This window comes from Pristis pectinata, chromosome 26 (assembly GCF_009764475.1).
Source record: "Pristis pectinata isolate sPriPec2 chromosome 26, sPriPec2.1.pri, whole genome shotgun sequence".
Lineage (NCBI taxonomy): Eukaryota > Metazoa > Chordata > Chondrichthyes > Rhinopristiformes > Pristidae > Pristis > Pristis pectinata.
In genome coordinates, this window is record NC_067430.1 from 8233221 (window position 1) to 8255242 (window position 22022).

Below are 22022 nucleotides of genomic sequence, written 5' to 3' on the forward strand. Positions count from 1 at the left end.
TGTTAGTAAGTGGTAGATTCTGGGGGGAGTTGATGAGAATGTGGGGAGAATAAAACAGGATGAGTATAAGTGGGTGGTTACTGACCAGTGTGGACTCAGTGGGCCAAAGGGCCTATTTCCATGCCGTCTCTTTCTATGACACTATTCACAATTTATATTAAAGCCTTGTGTGAAACAAATAAAATATAACTTTTCCAAGTAGGTTAAAAAGCTAGGAGGGAATGTGAGTTGTGAAGAAGTTGGTAATAGATATTGCATGTTAAACAAGTGGCAAGAATGTGGGAGAATGGGGAGAAATCTAAGATTATGCAGCCTAGAAACTTGAATAGTTTTTAAACAATGATTATTTATGATGGTGTACAGAATGAATCAGGATTTAATGATCCATGGGACACAGAAAGCAAACTTGCAGGCAGAGCAGGAAGGAGCATGGTATGACTTTACTGAGAGGGGTTGGAGTACAAGAATAAGATAATGGTGGTCATACTAAATAAGTGGGATCTGTGGAGAAACAGTTAACATTTTAGCTCAATGACCTTACATTGGAGTTTCTGTTAGAAGATACACATCCTGAAATGCTAATTCTGTCAATTCCTCCCGAGAGGAAAGAAACGGATATGATTTAACCTGATACAGTTTTGGGGTCAACATGAGTAAGTTTAGCACTTCTTTTGTTAAATTTCGGGGCTTTATCATTGAATTTAAATTCTACCATTGTTGTTATGGTGAGATTTGAACTCACCTCACTGGCTAGCCAATTCAGAACTCTGGGTTATGAGTCTGGTGACCCCAAACCGCAAGTAGCACTTGCAAATCAAGAGCCTATCCCTGAAGTATTGGCTTGCTAGTTAACACTTACACTATTGACAAACTAATCCATCCAAACACAATAGCTTTATCCACGCCAACGATCTGGTAATTTTGGAGCAAACATGGGATTTCCCACAGATCAAGCATAGGACAGTTGGACTAACCAGATAAACTCAATCATAATTGTTGTCTTTAAATCACGAAACCGAGGATCAAAGCCCAAAACTCATGGTGTACGATTAATATGGACTAACTAAGTTTCTTAATCCAGTTTTAAACAGTTTAAATGATTGTGTACTGATCTTTGGAAGTAGCATTTTCAGTTTTGGGTTACTTATTTATTTTTCATTTCTAAACTCTTTCACAAAACCAAATTGGCAAAAACGTCAGACTGTAGGCTTGCTCACCAACATTTCCTAAGCGCAGATGTAGTCTTCCTTTTGTTACTGTTGTCACTCCATTAGGCTTAACAGCACCATGGTTTGTGAAATCAGACAGGGACATTGGTACATCAGGGGCATAGTCTGTACTTACGACATCCAGCTCATGAGACACCTGGACTGCAGTGAGACCGTGACGTAGCAAATGCTGCAACAATAAGATGTCATTGTTAACCTAATATATCCAACTTTGCAGTAAACATATGCAATGGGACTTTGAACTTACAAGTTTTTTGGCAGTCAGTGATGAATGAGCAGCACCAGCTACTTTCTCGTGCCCATAAGACCTCTCAGGGCTTTAGCACTGGAACTCACAGTTATTAGAAACCCATTTCAATCTGGGATCTGTGTGAACAGGGCAGATGATGCTGCCTTTACTAAACCAATTAGATTGAAGTATCCTTAATATGCTTAGATAACTCTGAACCAGAAAGTGGAAGTTAGAACAGGGATTCAAACCAATTCAATAAGCCAAAAATGAAACACATTTAGCTTCAGTACACCTGGATCAAGGTTTGATATAACCCTGTGTCCCATTCAATTGGCTTTCACTCGCAATCCTTCCGATTTGGTCTGAAGCTCCTTTCTCAGTTGACCCTAACCTCCAGCTTCAATCCCACCTTCCTTTCTTTTAACCCAGAGTGTACAATTTCATTTTTGCAGTGACTTTAATGTGAAAACAAAAAAAGAATGCCAATTCATGTGAGGAGATATTAGGAAGTGTCAGAAGAAGGATAGAGTTGTGCAGAGACAGAGAGATTTAGGGATGGAATTCCAGAGTTTAGAACTTTAGCAGCTGAAGGCACGGCCACCAAGGGTGCAGCAATTGAATCCGGGAATGAGCAAAGTGCTGATATAAGACTGGAGGAGATTACAGAGAGACTGAAGTGAAATGACATAGAAGTTTGAAAGCAAGGGCGAGACAGTGGCACAGCTAATAGAGATGTTGCCTCACAGCTAATAGAGATGTTGCCTCACAGCTCTGGTGATCCAAGTTCATTCCTGGCCCCCAGTACTGTCGGTGTGGAATTTGCATGTTCTCCCTGTGACTCCAGGTGCACTGGTTTCAAAGAAATGTATGCTGATAGATTAACTGGTCACTGTAAATTGCCCCGAGTATGTAGGTGAGTGCTAGAGTCTGGTGGGAGTTTATGGGAATGTGGGGAGAATAACAAAATAGGTCGGAGTAAATGGGTGCTTGATGATTGGCACAAACTCAGTGGGCTGATTTTCAAGCTGTTTGTCTCTAATGACAAGGATGAAAACTTTACAAATAAAGTGGTGCTTAACCATAACTAGTGCAAGAACATGATGATAAGTGAATAGGATGGTGCAATTCTGAACATGGACAGCCAAGTTTTGGATGGTCTCCAGTTTGCAGACAGTAGAATAAGGCAGTAAAACCATGGACAAGTATTTCAGCAGCAGAAGAGCAGAGGTAGGGAGGAGCTGGGTGAAAACAAGTGGCCACAGCAAAAAAGCAATCTTAGTGATGCTTATTGTTCATTAGATTATACTGAATTGCCTTTTCCTAAACCTCCTTCAGTCAGAGCTGAACCTCTCTCCAGGTTTATATGTTCTCCCTGCCCCAAATCATCTTAGTCAGACCTCAGCCCATTCACAGTCCACTATTGATTCAATTCATAAACCAGCCCCACCCATATAAGGGCCTTCCAAATTCAGTGGATGTTTAATGGATAGGTGCTGCAAATTCACACATTCCCTTTGTCCTTGAATGACATAACAATATAAAGAAACTTTAGGATTAGCAGGACAGCTCAGGTGTTGGCTTTTGGATTTAAGTGTTCAGTTTTATATGTACAGTATTGGAGGTGGCTATCTGATTTTCCCTTTAATATTTGTAGTGCTGATAACCTTGCTATTATTTTGAAGCACAATATCCAAGCCAACATTTAATTTAAGCAGCTAAGAACCTTTAATCTAAATAAATGCAAGAGGTTGGACAAACTTGCATTGTTTTCTCTGAAGTGGCAGAGGCTGAGGAGGAGACCTGATAGGAATCTATAAAATGATGAGAGGCATAGGTAGGATAGACAGCCAGAACCTTTTTCCCAGGGTAGAAATGTTGAATACTATTGGGCATAGCTTTAAGGTGAGAGGGGGAAAGTTTAAAGGGGATGTGAGGGGCAAGTTTTTTTTTTACACAGAGTGGTGGGTGCCTGGAATGCACTGCCAGGAGTGGTGGTGGAAACAGATCTGAGAGAGATGTTCAAGAGGCTTTTAGGTCGGCACATGAATATACAGGGAATGGAGGGATATGGATCATGTACAGGCAGAAGGAATTAGTTTAATTTGGCATCATGCTCAACATGAACATCAGGGCCAAAGGGCCTGTTCCTGTGCTGTACCCTTCTATGTTCTAAATGGAGTTAAGTACCTGTGGACTAAAATCTACCCATCACATTCAAGCCTTCCGGTCGGTGAAACAATGGAACCTAAAAGTGTTGTTCTGGGAATAGTAAAATTTGGAGCTTGTGGTTCATTGTCCGTTATGGTGAATTCACAATCTCAGCCCTGCCTTGTGGGAGGCTCAGAGAACACCACTGCTCAGAATGAAAGTTCCAATGTATTCACCACTTTTAAAAGACCAATACAGCTGACAAAGCCACTCAAAGAAAATCCCCATGTATTTTTACCATATACTGCCATCCTAGTATCCAATAGTGCCATTCTTACATGTACTTCCTCCTGTTCTCTTACTAGCTTCCTACAGGACCTCCTGCTTCTCAACTTGAGTTCACTTAGCCCACTACTTTCTGATATACGCTCTTAATTTTCACCGTGCCTTCACATTGCCTGCTCAATGATAAACCTGTACTACCTCAATGCACTCTGTACTAACTCAATGTAACTGCACTGTGTAATGAATTGACCTGTACGATTGGTATGCAAGACGAGTTTTTCACTGTACCTCGGTACAAGTGACAATAATAAACCAATACCAATTTAAAATTAGACATTGATGCAGGTGCATTGAAATGGAATGAACTGTTCAAAAGTAGCTAGATGTAACTTATTGCTATGTATGCTAAATAATTTTAGAATTCTCAGCAGAACTACAACATGTCCCATTAACGTGGGATATTTGCCATTCTGAGGTGCTCTGGTGTCAAGAGTTAACGTAGTTTTGTGTTTCTTGGTAAATATTTTTACATAGTCAGATAATCAATTGGTCAGTCCAATCGACAATAACAACATGCTTATACAACAGCTTTCGCATCCTCCAGTGGTTATGCTTTGTTCATCTTACCTTTAGGTCTACAGAAGCAGTGCCAATCAGAAGCAAGGATTCTCCATCCCATACATCAATCTGCAATGTCTGCATGGCCAGGTACTGCATAAACCACAGCTGTTCTCCATCCTTCATAAGACTTGGCTCCACCATAAATTTTAGTTCCAACCCTGGAGAATCTACAACACATGGGAATGGGAGTAAAAAAGTTCAAGGCAGATATTATAGCCATTAACTCCAAGGTCAGTGAAATAAAAGATAAAGACTAGAAATTCAATCGCAATATGCATTTTTTTAATAAGCTTCAACATCTGACATTTTGTGTGACTCCAGAAATACGGTCCTCCTCCAAACACCTGAGGTGCAGGCCACAACCCACAACTGTCTGGTCCCTCAATGTTCCTTACTACCTAGTCTCAGAATCGTCCGACCCTCAGAAGTCCCTCTGACGCTACAAACCTGATCTCCCATGGCAACAATCTCTCCACAAACTTTTCTCTCCTATGACTATCTAATCAGCCCATGCCCGAGGTTCCCGATGGATGCCATGATTTCCACAAACCTCACCCCTAGCCATTTATCTGACTGCTGCTCAGAAAAATTCCTGGTGTGGATAATCACAATGGCCTTTCAGCAGCAGACAAGGCGCTGGTGCTGAAAACTGCAGTCCCACGTCCAAAACACCTACACTGACCCATACTGTGTACTCATGTGGGAGCTCTACAACATATTAGCCAAACACTTTTACAAATATATTTGGTAAGAAGTACTCTATAAATCATCATATAGAGGAGAGAAGATGGGACAAAGGAAGCAAGTTCCACTTTTTGAAATTTTTCTTTTTGATAATCCTCCATGCGTATGTATCAGGTCCATTGATTTACAATTGGACATATGAAAAGAAAACTTCAGGTCTTTCCGCAGCAACCATGTGAACCTATCATTAGTAATACCCACTCCAAGCAAGGGGAGAATGGGTGCCATGCACTTGATAACTGTAAGGATATGAGTGAAGGAGGGCAGCAAGCGTAACATGGTACTTGTTCTGGATTCAATAATTATATAGATGAATTGCAACCAGGATCGAGAGTCCTAAACAGCTACGTCCAGCTTCAGTGGGTATCAGAGAAAATGAAGGAGACTTAAGCTAGCAACTGGTATCGAGCATGGTATCAACAACAGAGGAAACAAAAATGTTTTCTGTGAATAGCAAGGGATGGAAGCTGAATTAAGAGACACAAACTCAGAAGTTATAACATCTGGCTTATTATTCAAGTCCTTGCAAATTAGTGTAAGATAAATAGGTTGGAAAGGCAAGTAAGTGGCTGAAGAAGTAGTGTGTCACAGAGTGGTTTATCCCTTGTGATGGTTCACATAACACCTGCAGTAGAACCAAACTCATAGCCAAGTCCTTGAGAAGTCAGTCACTGGTGGTGCTACAAACCACTCATAGTGTTGGTCATTAAGGTTCCCATCCTGTTTACATTCAATGCCCTTGCTACTCTTAGTGCTTTTTCAAAGAGTTGTTCAACATAGACAAGCACCGATTCATCAGCTGAGGGAAAATGTAATTCCATGAATGAGGAAGATATAGTGAACAGCAAAAAAGATGATAAAACACCAAGAGTTACAAATAGGTGAACAAAATGAAATTACTGAAGGATAGCAAAATCAATATGTTTTAAACAATTATATTATGGAAAAATGTGGGGTCCCTAATCACTGGCAATGACAATGCAATGAAAGTAATAAAATGGTGAACAAGTTAAATGATCACTTTGCGTTAGTATGTAGAGTAGAGGGTTTTATTGTCAGCAATGAAGCAACCGCTGAACTCTAAGGAAGCTGCCCACAAATATCTAATAACTGATGTGGTATGAACTTGCCCACTTCCTATTGCATAGGCCAGCTCAACAATTTGGCTTCAGTTCATGAACTTCAATGTTAGCTAAATGGGGAACTTTAGTAGGGTCAGGTTTAGATTCCTTCCGGATATCAGAACATATGACATCCGGAGGCATTCCCCTATTTATTCAAAAGTTGTATCAGTTATGACCTACTCACTATGTATCCATGGAACGTTCTATCATCAGCTTTTCAAGGCCATCAGCCACTTTGCCCTTAATCACAGACTTGAATAATTTCACAGCAACAGGGTAACCGCTAAATAGTAAACTGACATGCACAATTTCTGATTTTAACAGAAAGAATCCTGCATTAAAAAAAACACTGAACAATCATTATTAGGGTTTCTACAACATTCTCATCCTTTAAGATCCTGGATAAAAACTATGTGATTCTGGGGTTGCCATTCTTCAGTTAACTTGGCATGGGATTTGCAGCAGCAATAACAGTGATCCTGTCAGTGCTCGCTGTCACCACACAGTGAACTGAGAAACTGCTTCACATGTCTGCTTTATGTGACAGTGTTGACAATGATATCATTGATTGATTATTCTCCTCAAAGCCAGCACTTTACATAGTCTCGTCCATAGGAAAATGGGGGAATCCGTTGAATTGCCTCAAACTTACAAACTAATCTCACTGCAAAATATTTGAAAATATGATGCTTTGTTGTAGGAGGCCTGAATGCAATTTTAATGGCGAACTAGGCCATAATTACATTTTAGCAATCCCATTGGCAATTTAATGAAATAATTTTATCAACATAGATTGTGATTCACTTAGATATTTTTAAATATAAATATTTCAAAATTAAAACATTTAAATAAACTAAAACTTAATCCCTGAGAGCTGATCCTCTCCAAGCATAGTCATGTTATATTCTGTTTTATATTATTTACTGTAAATAATAGGTTGAAGGTTTGAAATTCAGTTCCATAGATAGCGCTTAAAACTAAGTCAACCATTAATCTTAAATACATGATTGATAGATTTCTGTTAACCAAAAGCTAATATATGTAGTTAGATCACAGATCTGCCATGATCTCATTGAATGCAAAAACAAGCTGAGTGTCTAAATAACCTACTCTAGTTCCTTTAAAGTAAATTAAAAAAATTATAAGCAAAGTTAGCAAAACATTTGCTTTAATTCTGCCATTCTGGTGTGTAGAATGTGGAACGTTCTCCTATAAAGCAGAGATAAGATGCAAACTATTGATACATTTAAAAAGAAGCTAGATGAGAACATGAGGGAGAAAGAAACAGAACAATGTTTTGATAAGACTGGTCAAGGCACTGTAGAAAGAGAGTCACTGAAGCATAGATAGTGGTGTGGATCTACTGAATGGCTTGTTGAGACAATGCTGAAGACATTTTGTAATACTCACCAATATTATCAATGCCATTTTTATGTAGTGGTACAAGGATGAAAGGCATGGAGTTTGAAGATCCCTTTCCTTTCACCTTCACGAGCTGCAGCTGTTGGGTTGTTACTGGTGGAAAGCGATAAAACTGAAAGGTGAAGTAGACTGCTCTTGGATGATTACTTTCTGGAGGTACCCTGAAAAAATATCAATCCCAAAAAACTTACTAATGACATAGTGCTGCTCGAGTGGCAGTCTCCTGCACACACACACAATAGTTATCCTCCATCCATTTTGCACATTAATTGATTGACTTGAGAACCACCATTTTGCATGAAAAGTGTCAAAGACAATGGAACTAGATCATTCTGATTGGATCTGAGTGGGGCAAATCATTTGTCCTAGCTCTGCTATCTGTTTGGTATTTTCCTGTCATTTTCTATGATGTAAAGTGCCAGGAAAAGGGGGGCAAAGACCTGTTTCACCAAGTGTCAAACCCCATTCATGTTGTCATTGAGGCTTGTGGAGTTTCACAAGGAAGGGTAATTCAAGACAAACTCATTGGTGGTCAAACTGGAGGAAAAGCATATTCCCAGCTATCTATCTTATTTTCTTGAATGGGCTCCTGTTGAAAACTGTCATACTCTTCTCTTGAGACCTCTGCTGACTGGGAATCACCAGAGGCTCTCTGATCAGTGGGGGAGGCCTGAAAACAACTCCCCCTTCACATTCAAGGTTTTTGCAATCAAATGAAAGCATCTGTCTACAGATCTCCATTCCTCTTCTTTATACAAATACTTCATTAAATGTTCGTGTTCAAATTTGACTTGATTGTATCTATTAACTAACAATTAAGTAATATATAGAATATGTTCTTTAGATCTGAGGAACACCACATACATTCAGCAAGAAAATGGATCAGAATTGCTCTCAGCCAAAAAAAGTTTCAAGTGAGCTCTTCAATCCATTTCATTCCTTCAATATTCATGAGTTCGTTAGAGATTCATGTTTAAGTTTACATTTGAAGAATACTCATCAAATGTGATTGAAGCACATTCTATGAATTGACTGCTTGACGGTGACTGTGAGCAGAGTCTGCTTCTAAAAACTGGCAAAAAAGCAGTATTTAATAATCTTCAACAACCACCATGCATGTGGCAACAGAGACCTGAAATGATGAGAAAAGAGAAAAAAAAGTTGCAACAGATTTCATCTTTTGAACTTTTCAATGAAATTTTTATCAGCATTATTGTAGATATCTGAGCAATTCAGAATCAAAAATTCTGTTAGTTACTCAAAGGGAAAGTGCTGAAATCTTTTCTGTGCTTTGTTGATCAGTAATATATCCTGGACTCCTTGAATCACAGACTAGACACACTAAGGCCAATCCATAAATCTAATGCAATTATTGTGGCACTTGAATGCCATAGAAGATAAGAACCATGCCCACAGTTCCCTGTATTAGGGGGGCACAAAAACCCTCCAAGGCTGCCATCAGGTGCTGCTAGCAGGTTTCTAGCGAGGTCTCTATAAGGCAGGAATGTGTGCTTGTACTACTTGCCCCATGAGCTGAAGGAAAATAAGGGAAATGTTTCCTCCTTGTCTGTGGTGAACTCAATAATGCCGCAATGATCAGCAAAATGAGATGTGGTAGTGATCAATGACAGCATCCTGAAATGATCCTGAGTTACGGAAGCTGAAAATGGTTTAACTCTTCCTCTTGGTTATTCTGCTATTGTCAATTCATTTTTTTTTTGCACTACTTCAGACTGCACGACAATCTTTACACCATTCTGCTGTTTTGTGCTTATCATTGTATTTACTGCTGTACTTATTACCATGTATACTGCTTACTCTGTGGGCTTCATGCAAACAAGGAATTTCATTACCTTCTGATGTCTATGACAATAAACTAATCTAATCTAATGACCCCAACCTCTACAGGTAAAGTTGTATTAGTGGTTATAGGTCACAGATCTTAGTGAGTGAAAAATGCAGTTTGAGTGCTGGCGTTTGAAATAACCTGGTTTCTGAGGATGCAGTGTTCATAAAATCTGGAACAAAAACAGAAAGTACAGGAAGGACTCAGCTAGTGAGGCAGCATCCAGGATAGAGGTATGGAGTCAACGTTTCAAATCAATAACCACTCATCAGAACTGGAGAAGTGAGAAAAGTCGATTTAGGTTGCAAGAAGGGAAAGGATGAAGAAACAAAGGCAGTGTCTTTGATAGGATACAGATCAAATTTATCTGGAAAACCATTACTTTAATTTTTGACTGTTAAGAGACAGAAGACAAAAGAAACAAAAGAAGTGAAATATCCAGTAAAGTCTTTGTCTCCTTTCTCTCCTGTCTCTAACTGTCAGAATTTAAAGTAAAAGCTACCTGGGACTTCTTTGGTCTGTCTGCACACTATCACGGACATTTTCTTGGTTCTCTCCACCCCATTATTTGTTATCGCGTTTTCCTAATTCTAGTGAAAAGTCATTGACTTGAGATATTAGCTCTGTTTCTCTCTCCATGGATGCTACCTGACCTACTGAGTTCTTCCAATGTTTTCTGTTTTATTTTGGATTTCCAGCATCTGCTGTTTTTCGTTCTCCAGTTAGTAAAAGCTGGTTGTTCCATGAGTAAGTAAGAACTGTCATTTTTCAGATCAATAGGGTTAAAAAACACACTGCAGAGAGAAAAAAAGTATATGCTGCTCAACTGTTTACACTGAAAAAAGGTGCTACATTGAATTAAATCCTACTGAAAATTCAGCAGTCAAATTTCCAGCAGGTGCTAAGATGCCCAGAAATGTTTGCAAAATTGCTCTACTTTGGGTTAAGACAATTTTCAGCTATTCAGCACCATTTCTCTTGCAGTTATCCTAACAAAGTTCTAGGCCAAGATCTCAGGACTGTGCAGTATAATCCTTACGGCATTATATGCTAATACTGAACCAACTCTATTCTTTGGGCAGAGTCAAGTCTAACATATATTGTTAGATTATTTACAAACTAATATTACATTCTGAGTGAAGTAACTAAATTTTATTTTTTCAAAACTGTTTAACAAAGCAAAAAAAATCACTAACTGCAGAGAGTGATATTTAAAATGATTTATGGCTGATTTAAGTGCCAGAGTTTTAAATGTTAATGTAAATCAATTTGTCTACTAAGCATCAATGAATAATGAGCAAACAAATTTTCATAGGAAAAACCATTATCATCAATTCAACAGAAATAGCACGTTAGCTATTGACACAAATTGGTTCTGATAATTATCTGTAGACTGAAGACTTTTTTCTTTCTTTTCAGAAAGTAATACTACTCCCTGTGGGATATATTACCTTCAACACCAAGATAAGAGCCCATGGTGTTGGATATATTTGACATAGAGAGGCAATTGGCTAAGAGGCAGGAAACAGCGAGTAGGTCATTATCAGGTTGGTAACCTGTAACCAATGAGATTACACAGGGATCAGTGTGGGGATTGCAACCTTTTACAATATATCAGTGACTTGGAGGAAATTAATGCACAGAAGCCAAATTTGTGGGCGACACAAAAATAAGTGGGAAGGTGAGTTGCAAAGAGGATACTATTTACAGACAGACATTGATCGGTTAAGTGAGTGGGCAAAAAGTTGTCAAGTGGAGTACAACATAGGAAAATGTGAAGTTATTCATTTAGGAAGGAAGAACAGAGTATTATTTAAACAAAGAAAACTATATTTAAACTGCAGAAAACTATAGCACAAAGAGATTTGAAAGTCCTTATGCATGAAAGACAGATAGCTGGCACACTTGTTCAGCAGGTAGTAGGGAAGGCTAATGGATTGTTAGCTCTTATTTCAAGGGCGTCAAGAGTATAAAAGCAGGAAAGTCTTACTGCAACCATACAAGGCACTTGTGAAACCAGAGCTTTATTACTGCCAAAAATTGTGCTTTCTCATTTAAGGAAACATACTATTTCATTGGTTTAGAGAAGGTTCACTAGGATGAATCTGGGCACAGAGGGACTGCCCTTCGAGGAAAAGTTACACACGTTGGGACTCCACTCATTGAAGTTCAGGAGAATGAGAGGCAATGTTTTTAAAACATGTGATTCTTCAGGAGCTAACAGATATTTCCTCTCATGGGAGAGCCCAGAACCAGTGAACATGGCCTCAGACTAAGGGTGTGCTCATTTAAGACTGAAACGAAGAAGAATTTCTTCTCTCAGAGGGTTGTGAGTCTTTGGAATTCCTTGCTACGGGTGGGGCAGAGTCTTTGTGTATATTAAGGCCGATATGAATAGATTTCTAATCAATAAGGGAGTCAAGAGTTATGGGGAAAGGGCTGGAAAGTAGACTTGAAGAAAGTTGGATCAACTATGATCCTACTGAATGAAAGAGCAAGCTCAAGGGGTTGAATGATCTAATCCTGTTCCCACTTCTTATAATGGTCTGATTCAAGCCTTAATATGTTGGTGTCCTTATACTTTATTGTGGCCTTTGGTGAATGTTCAAAGAGCCCATTTGAGCTTTGGCCTGCCTGTGAGATATCAATAAAATCAGAACCATGCATCTAATTTATTTAAAAATCCCACTTCTACTCTGAGCTAAATACATGTCTCTAAAAATTGAAATAAAAAGTTGTACTCAAGATTCAAACTAAAAAGAATTAGCATTTACAGTGGCATGCAAAAGTTTTGGCACCCCTGGTCAAAATTTCTGTTACTGTGAATAGCTAAGCGAGTAAAAGATGACCTGATTTCCAAAAGGCATAAAGTTAAAGATGACATATTTCTTTAATATTTTTAGTAAGATTACTTTTTTATTTCCATCTTTTACAGTTTCAAAATAACAAAAAAGGAAAAGGGCCAGAAGCAAAAGTTTGGGCACCCTGCATAGTCAGCACTTAGTAACACCCCCTTTGGCAAGTATCGCAGCTTGTAAACACTTCCTGTAGCCAGCTAAGAGTCTTTCAATTCTTGTTTGGGGGATTTTTGCCCAGTCTTGCTGGCAAAAGACTTCTAGTTCTGTGAGATTCTTGGGCCGTCTTGCATGCACTGCTCTTTTGAGGTCTATCCACAGATTTTCGATGATGTTTAGGTCAGGGGACTGTGAGGGCCATGGCAAAACCTTCAGCTTGTGCCTCTTGAGGTAGTCCATTTTGGATTTTGAGGTGCATTTAGGATTGTTATCCTGTTGTAGAAGCGATCCTCTTTTCATCTTCGGCTTTTTTAATATGGTGTGATGTTTGCTTCCAGAATTTGCTGGTATTTAATTGAATTCATTCTTCCCTCTACCAGTGAAATGTTCCCTGTGCCACTGGCTGCAACTCAAGCCCAAAGCATGATCGATCCACCCCGTGCTTAACAGTTGGAGAGGTATTCTTTTCATGAAATTCTGCACCCTTTTTTCTCCAAACTTTCCTGTGTCCTCACTACAAAATTCAGTGTCAGAAGTTTGCAAAGGAACATCTAAACAAGCCTGATGCATTTTAGAAACAAGTCCTGTGGACTGATGAAGTTAAAATAAAACTTCTTGGCTGCAATGAGCAAAGGTATGTTTGGAGAAAAAAGGGAGCAGAATTTCATGGAAAGAACACCTCTCCAACTGTTAAGCACGGGGTGGATCGATCATGCTTTGGGCTTGTGTTGCAGCCAGTGGCAAGGGGAACATTTCACTGGTAGAGGGAAGAATGAATTCAATTAAATACCAGCAAATTCTAGAAGCAAACATCACACCATCTGTAAAAAAGCTGAAGATGAAAAGAGGATGGCTTCTACAACAGGATAACGATCCTAAACACACTTCAAAATCCACAATGGACTACCTCAAGAGGCACAAGCTGAAGGTTTTGCCATGGCCCTCACAGTCCCGACCTAAACATCATCGAAAATCTGTGGATAGACCTCAAAAGAGCAGTGCATGCAAGACGGCCCAAGAATCTCACAGAACTAGAAGTCTTTTGCCAGCAAGACTGGGCAAAAATCCCCCAAACAAGAATTGAAAGACTCTTAGCTGGCTACAGGAAGTGTTTACAAGCTGCGATACTTGCCAAAGGGGGTGTTACTAAGTACTGACCATGCAGGGTGCCCAAACTTTTGCTTCTGGCCCTTTTCCTTTTTTTGTTATTTTGAAACTGTAAAAGATGGAAATAAAAAAGTAATCTTACTAAAAATATTAAAGAAATATGTCATCTTTAACTTTATGCCTTTTGGAAATCAGGTCATCTTTTACTCGCTTAGCTATTCACAGTAACAGAAATTTTGACCAGGGGTGCCCAAACTTTTGCATGCCTCTGTATATAATACCTCTCGTGGCTTCAAGATTCTCCAGACAGTTACGGCCAATGAACTACTTTTGAACTGCAATCACTGTAAATTTGGAAATCCAATAGCCTATTTATACATAGCCAGCTTTCACAAACAGTGCAATCAATGGCTAAATTATTTGGTTCTGAAAATTAATAAGCAGCAGATGCTGGAGATCTTATAACAGAAAATTCTGAAAACGCAGCACGTCAGACAGAAGGAAAAAGAAACAGAATTGGTTCAAGTAAGAGAGGGTCAGACAGAGATGACAGGGTGAAGTCAGGATTGCCCAGCTGATCCTGATGGTTAACAGATTAATGAGAGCAACTAGAGAAAAAAAATAAAGGGATATGTTAAGCCTGTGAAGTACAGTCAGAGCTGTTGTTGAAACTTGAAACCAAAAGAAGAATGCTGGATGAAAAAAACACATCTTGACAAAGTTGCTGAGGGTTTGTAGTTTCACATAAGAGCTGCACATTTCCTTTCCTGAACAGTATTAGTGAATTGGATTTTTTTTTGTGTCAACCACATTGCTTTATGGTTACTATGATTGATTTAACTTTTTATTTGTAATTACAGGTTAATGAATTAAGTTCTTCAACTGCTGTTGTGACATTTGAACATGTCTCTGAAACAAGTCCCATCACTCTCAACAGTTCTTTCCATTTAGCCCAAGGTCTAGAGATGTGACATGTGTCTTATAGGATATTACAAAAACATTGAATGATATTTGATACTTGTGCATTACAATTATGTTATGAAAGTCAGTGCATATCTTCTACCTAAGGTAATGGTTACTTGCGACTCTGGGCTCTCCATCACTCCAAACGTTACCTGCTGAAAGCCAGGAATTGCAGAATTATCTCGTTGCTCTGAAGATGGTCTGATTCCTCCATCCGCAAATTAATGTTTGGAAGGTTATCTGAGTCAATCACTACTGCCAGCTCGTTATTGTCATCTCGGATCTCAGGGAAGCCAAATGCATGCATCTGTGCCAAAGCTGCCCTTGAAGTCACAGTCGTTGTCCTATGAATCAAATGCAATAAACATTATGTACTAAAATAGGCAGTACCTGTCCACATGGCGCTTGATTTTAAATTCATTCCACCGAGAAAGGTAAAAATCTCCTTTTAAGTATCCTCAGTGAAATAGGTTCCAGATGGAGAAATCTGCATAAAATAGATTTGGAGTTCAGCATTGTAACTGAGACTAACCTGGCAGAAAGTAGGATTATAGCCACACATTGGCAGTGGAAAATATCTCACTAATGCAATGTTTCATCCAGTCATTAGGCATGTAATGTAAGGCTAATTTTTAGTGACAAGCCTATTCAGGTACAAAGAAGTCCTGAAAGGGCAATTCTTTAAAGGAACTGTGAACTAACAGAAATAATGAATGGACATTTGTGAGTATGGGCAAGATCAGTTCAAAAACTTCTGTCACAATTCGGATGTTGTATTGATTTGTGAGAGAAAACCTGTTAGTGATCTTTCTTTAAATCAAACAATAATAACAACCCTTTATCTAGGATGGTACAAGTGACATCTGCATTTTTATTAATTGAAGCCTACTTGCAGTTCGTAAGAACAGCATCAGGTTAAAAGGTCCACTAAATCCAGCTCATGCAACAATTATCTTGCTATTTTACACATTAAGTTTTACTTTACTAAAGAGTTTTACTTTTTTTTTTAATTTTGGAACATATTATATTAGAAAAGCAGAAGAGAAATAATTCTCCTATACAAACTTGCTCATGTGTAACTTGTAAATGTTCTCTCATTTTCTCTTACCGACAGTACTGATTTCTTGCTGAAATAGGGTGAGTGAATCCTGCTGGCTGGAGTCAGTAGTTCCAGCTACAAACACCAATATTATGCCTTTAAACTCCACATGTGTGCCATCTAATGCAGAACTCTGAAACCGAGCGACTAACAGATGACATTGTATCTGGCTGGGCACCAAAGGTGGAGCATAGTCTTGCTGGGATTTTCAGCATTATGCTGGGGAAATCATATCCCAGATTGTACACCAGGTAAGACATAATATAGGATCTGAGACTGTATTAGATTCAATGTGCTCCCATTGTGCCTAAAGCCTTTGGCAGCTGAGGTCACGTTTTTAGGAGGTGCTCTCAGATAGCCTAGGTGAGAAACTGCCTTCTAGGTGATGAAAAAGCTCTGGAGTGTCAGAAACTGCATCACTTGCTGCAAAACACCAGCCTCTGATCTGCCCTTGTGGCCACAGTATTTCACAGTACTTCTGTGACAAGTTCAGTTGAATTTCTTGTTAATGGTGACCCCCAGGACTTTGATGGCGGTAGAGTCAACACTGATAATGCTATTGAACGTCAAGGTAGATAGTTAGACACTGCCTTGTTAGAAATGCTCATTGTCTGACACTTCTGTGATACAAATGTTACTTGCCTGAAAATGAATAAATAGAAAAGATTGACGCAGGATCAGATTACGTTGCTACCCTATCCTACTCTCTGCACATCAACAATTTCAAATGACATGAAGCAGGTAGGAATAGGGGGAAATAGGGAATCTAGCTTATGCAGATCTTATGTAATACAAAGTAACTGCCAACAGCTATGCTCCTGATTTACTAAGAGAAAGGGATATCTGACACCAAGATTGCTCAAAGATTTTGTAGATGTATAAATTCTATGACAACAGTTTCTCTGTGAAAATCATTAATTAGAGTGATTGTCTGCATTATATACAACATTTTTAAATATCTGCTAGCACAGCTACTTCTTTAACTGTACAATGCGAACCCACTGCTGTTGCCACTCCCCAGCTAAGTGGCAGGCTGCCTTCAATTTTTAAATATCCCAGGTCCTGGGGGATCAGGTCAGAGAAGTGTTTTTGTGGTGAGCGGAGGTATTGATGTCCTGATAATGTCAGCACTGGATATCTGGCCCAAAAAAATATTTCAAAGAATTACATGATCAGGCTTTTCCTTGTAACTGTTTTAAATTAGTTTACAATCACCTGGTATAACTTATAATCAAATACCCTCAAGATATATCATCATGAATGATTAGTCTTGCAATTGTGTCATCGTGGTTGGATATTTTGCTCAAAAGTAACATTTGATGTGATAACATTGAAAGTCTTGCAATAATATAACATTTCATCATTATTGTCACAAACATTCTACAGCACCTTGTACATGAATAACTTAGAACCAATCAATTTATAGTCAGAATCAAATCCCTTTGCTAATATATGCATCTTCACTCTAAAAGTTTTACAATTCCTGTTCCAATCTGATTTAAGTTACACACATTAGAATTCACCTACCATTAAATAATCCACCCACTTACTTTGTTTGGACATTTTTGACTGCTATCAATCAGACAGCTTAATGTGAGCAATAAACATCGTTACCATGCAACTTCCTACTTACATTTTGAGTACCATAAATAACAAGGGATTCAGAAGAGATTGCTGTAACTCTATTCATCCATGACTGCCCCTGACAGTTTCTTTTATTCACCTTCTGCTTTCTCCACCATTGCTTCACTTCAATCTGTCAATCAAATTTACTATTTACTCTGGAGCTTTAGTCCTTTTGAAAACACTTACATAGGAAACATTAATTAAGTGTTTTTCCAACAAAAATTGATCTACCAGGTAATCAGTGTTTATCATAAAAACAGAAAATGCTGGAAACACTCAGCAGGTCAGGCTGCATCTGTAGGAAGAGAAACAGAGTTAACCTTTCAGGTTGAAGACCTTTCATCAGAATTCGGACAGAAACAAAAGAAGCTTGCTGAGCTGCAGGGAGGGTGGCCCTTCTGGTTGATTGACCACAGAACCTTGTTTATAGCTTATAGCTAAGAGTCACCCCAGTTTTACCCTATCAGACATATTCCCACTCCCTCAGCCTCCCTGCAACTTAACAAGCTTCTTTTATCTCCATCCCAGTTATGGCAAAAGATTTTTGACCTGAAACGTTAGCTCTGTTTTTCTTCCTACAGATGTATCCAGACCTGCTAAGAACCTCCAAGATTTTCTGCTTTTATTTTAGATTTCCAGGGTCTGCAGTTTTTGTTTTATTTTTAACCAATGTTTATCAGTTCTGTTCTGACTGCATTCTTCATTCAGTCACAACTGAACTGATAAACACCGGTTAAAAATGAAAATAAAACTGCATACCCTGGAAATCTGTTCCATCCAATTTATTAAGTAGTTATTTTTCCTTACGGATGCTTTAATTAAGCATTGTTGCAATCATGTGGAATGTTCTTTAGTTACTGTCAGTGTTAAGCCACCGAGTATTCCAGGACTTGCACCTTTGGTCACATGCCCTGATGATACACTACAATTAATTGTATTTCTTCAAAGTACAAGCACCAGAAATTGGATTACTGGCACCATTCTTTCATATGCGAGGCACATGAAGATTAAAATGTAAATGAAAATACAGTGAGTTGTACAAAGTCCATGACTTTCATTCCAAGTCCATGGATCTGCATGCAACAACATGGATAAGCACACTGCATCTAATGAGCATGCAGCACACACCTTGACAACATGTTTGGGATTTTTGACCATGCACACATGACCCAATGCACTTACAGGCCACATGTGAAGAAGTTAGCCTTCACAGTGCATGTGAAGCCTCTTTAGCATTACTTAAAGGGGATCTGCCTAAGTAGGTACTAACCCATGCAGTCATGAACACAGTTTCAGGCAAGTCCCTTTGAGTAAGGAACCTATAAGAACATAAGTTAAAGGTACAGGAGTAGTCATTTGGCCCCTCAAGCCTGCTTCACCATTTAATAGCTCCATCTATCAGTTTGCAACCTACATTTCACTTTATATCATGGCCAAATGCTTTGCATCCATCCACAGAACATCTAAGCTATACAAATGAAGACCGATGCTCCAGAATTATTGTTGCCTCTGGACTGTGCAGTTACAATGCTGGCAGCAACCTGACAACTTGTAAAATTGCCAAAGTGTGCCCTGTCACAAAAAGTTGGATACACCCAACCCCGGTAACTTTGCCCAATCAGACTATTCTGAATCATCAGCAAACTGACTGGAGGAATGATCAACAGTGCTATCAAGTGGCATTTACTAATCACAACCTCCTCACCTATGCCCAATTTGGGTTTTGACAGATCACTCTGCTCCAGACCACATCACAGCCGAGATCCAAACATGGACAGCAGCCGAGTTCCGGGTGAGGATGGAACTGTCTTTGACACCAAAGCAGCATTCGGGAACTCTGGTAAAACTGAAGGCAAAGGTCATTAAGGAGAAAAATCTCCAAAGATTGCTGTCATCCATCTTCACACAGGAAGATGGTGGAAGTAGTTGGCAGTCAATCATCAACCTCAGGACATCACTGCCAGGATGTCCTAGACCCAACCATCTTCTGCTACTTCACCAATGACCTTCCTTCTATCACAAGGTCAAAACCTGAGGATGTCTTCTGATGATTGCACAATGTTTAAATCCATTCATGGTTTCTCATCAAATGACAGTTCATGCAAGCATGCAAATCCAGTTAACATTCAGACATGGGCTGAAAAAGCAGCAAGCAGTAGTCATGCCAGAGAGAGACCATCATGGTGATGGTGCTATCATCACCAATGACTGTAATAGAATACTCTCCACTTGCCTGGATGAGTGCAGCTCCAACACTCAGGAAGCTCACCACCACCTGAACCAAAGCAGCCAGGTTGATTGGTATCCTATCCACCACCCTAAACATTCATTCCCTCCACCACTAGCATAGGGTAGCTGCAGTGTGCACTGCATTTCCTCTCCAACTGCACTTCCCAAACATGCCACCTTTACCACCAAGGGGGAAAGGGGGTTCAGGAGCATGGGAGCATCACCACCAGGCATCTGCATGTTTCCTCGTGAATCACACATCATCCCGATTTGGAGTTACATCTCTGTTCCTTCATTATCACCATGTCTGAATCCTGGACTTCCCTCTCCAACAGCAGTGCATTCACCAGAAGGACTACAAAGATTCAAGAAGCCAGACCATCCCCTTAAGCTCTCAGCCACACCACTACACTTCTGATCTTGCTCAAACCCTACCCTTCAGATTCTACACTGACTGAAGCCTTCTGCACCTGGAATAACTCCTACCCTTCTGCTCCTGACCTGATCCATAGCCTTCCAATCCCAGACCAACAATTATCCTTCCAATCCTGAATTACACATCCTTCTGATCCCAATCTCCTCAAATCCCTGAACCTCTCTTTCCCATAACCCCACCCTTCCCCACGCAACCCAGATTTAGCAAATTCCCTTTGTGCATTCCTCACTGATACAGAATGCAAAGAAAAGGACTTTCCTGGTGTAGGTCCTGCACTGTGGTACACAATGGCAACCATTTAATGCAACTAAGCAGGTGTCATTCAATTTTCAGGAAATGACTTATTAATCTTCTAGATTCATGAGCCAAAGCGAGGTAAGCATTTCATTAAACTTTAAAAGTTTCTTGTGCTCTTCCTGATCTAGTAAGGATACCCTGGTCCTCTTCTCCCTCAGGCTTCCACAATTTTAAGTGGGAGATCAAATGAAAACGGGAATAAAAATGTCCTGATCTCACATTCCAGAGGGCTAACTGAACACTGCCCACTTCAGTTTCGGATTTCCAGCCCGAGCCTAAATCAGAGTTTTGAATTCTATACCTCTCACTCTAATATCTCATCTTCCACCTGCATTGCTATGGCCAAATTCACTTAACGTATTACTTTTGATATTTCCTAAACTTGAACCAAATCTCTCTTTTAGCTCTCATCTTCCGGTAGAGTATAAATATTAATTTTCTTTAACAGAAATGTACAATACCACACAATAATATTGAATTTCATGCATAACTTCTTTACCAATTTCACCCTTATCAATATCTCCTTTAGATATGCAGAATAAGTAATGGGACCTTCTACTTTAATTAATCAGTTGAAATGGTTCATGACATGCCCATTAGCTCCACATCAGTATCAAAGCAAAATACTACAGATGGTGGGAGAAATTAAATCCAGAAAATGCTAGAAAAACTAAGCAGGTAAGGCAGCATCTGAGGGGCTTCCTCTAATGAAATGTTATTGAACTGAAACGTTAACTATTTCTTTCATTACAGGTGCTGCCTGATCTACTGAACTGCTGAGCGTTTAAAGCATTTAATTTTCTCCTTCTATCCAAAATAGGGATATGCACATTCATCAGAGGCAGATCCAGATCAGAACCTTTGATCGTGGAAGTGGTGTGAGAAACAAACTGCTTACTTCCATTCCCCTCTAAAAACTGGTCTTCACTACTCCTCTTGGTTCCCTCCCATCTAACTCGTTTCTATTCCTACTTATTACCCTTCCCTTCTTTCACCTTCTCTGCCCATCATCTACATGGGATCTTGTCAAAAGCTCTCTAAAAATACATACATCAAAATCCACTGCAGTTCATCAGCATAATGCCACCAATTGTCAGATTTTAATATGCATGGTCTTCCTTTCTGAAATATGTATTAAATATTTAATAGTCTGTCTAGTATTAAAACATCTTAAAAAGTTGATTTAGAAATGTATTGTTGATTCTTCATTGTTTTAGGGTCAAAATCCTATTAACATTAAAAACGCATCTCCAAAACAGGTTGTTCAATATCCCAAGAAAATCTTCTCAAGAACAACTAGTCCTGAACAATAAATGCTGCAATTATGCCAATAATATCCAGAACCTTCAAAATAAAAATTTTAAAAAAACACATCCCTTTTGTAGATATATAATAAAGCAGAGTCTGAAAAATGGATTCATTAGCACTCAAATTTTTAGTGGTTAAATTTAACATAAAAACAATTTAACCTGGGTTGGATTGCACTGATGATCACACTGGGGTGAAATCACACCCTTCAGAAAACTTAACTAGGCACTTCCATACATAACTCACCTTGTTTTTCCTCCATCGGATGCATTTTACGTGTTTCCTCCCTTTT

The 22022-nt window shown here is 39.1% G+C and overlaps 1 protein-coding gene across 1 annotated transcript in view; it reads right to left on the reverse strand.

The window, feature by feature from the left end:
* nphp4 (nephronophthisis 4) overlaps positions 1-22022 on the reverse strand; it is a 285812-nt gene that overhangs the window by 49323 nt on the left and 214467 nt on the right. Inside the window, exons 13-16 of the mRNA XM_052039598.1 lie at positions 14888-15079; positions 7794-7966; positions 4522-4682; positions 1218-1398 (exon numbers count right to left, since the gene is read on the reverse strand). Of these exons, the coding sequence (XP_051895558.1) occupies positions 1218-1398; positions 4522-4682; positions 7794-7966; positions 14888-15079 (707 nt within the window). The remainder of the gene's footprint in view (positions 1-1217; positions 1399-4521; positions 4683-7793; positions 7967-14887; positions 15080-22022) is intronic.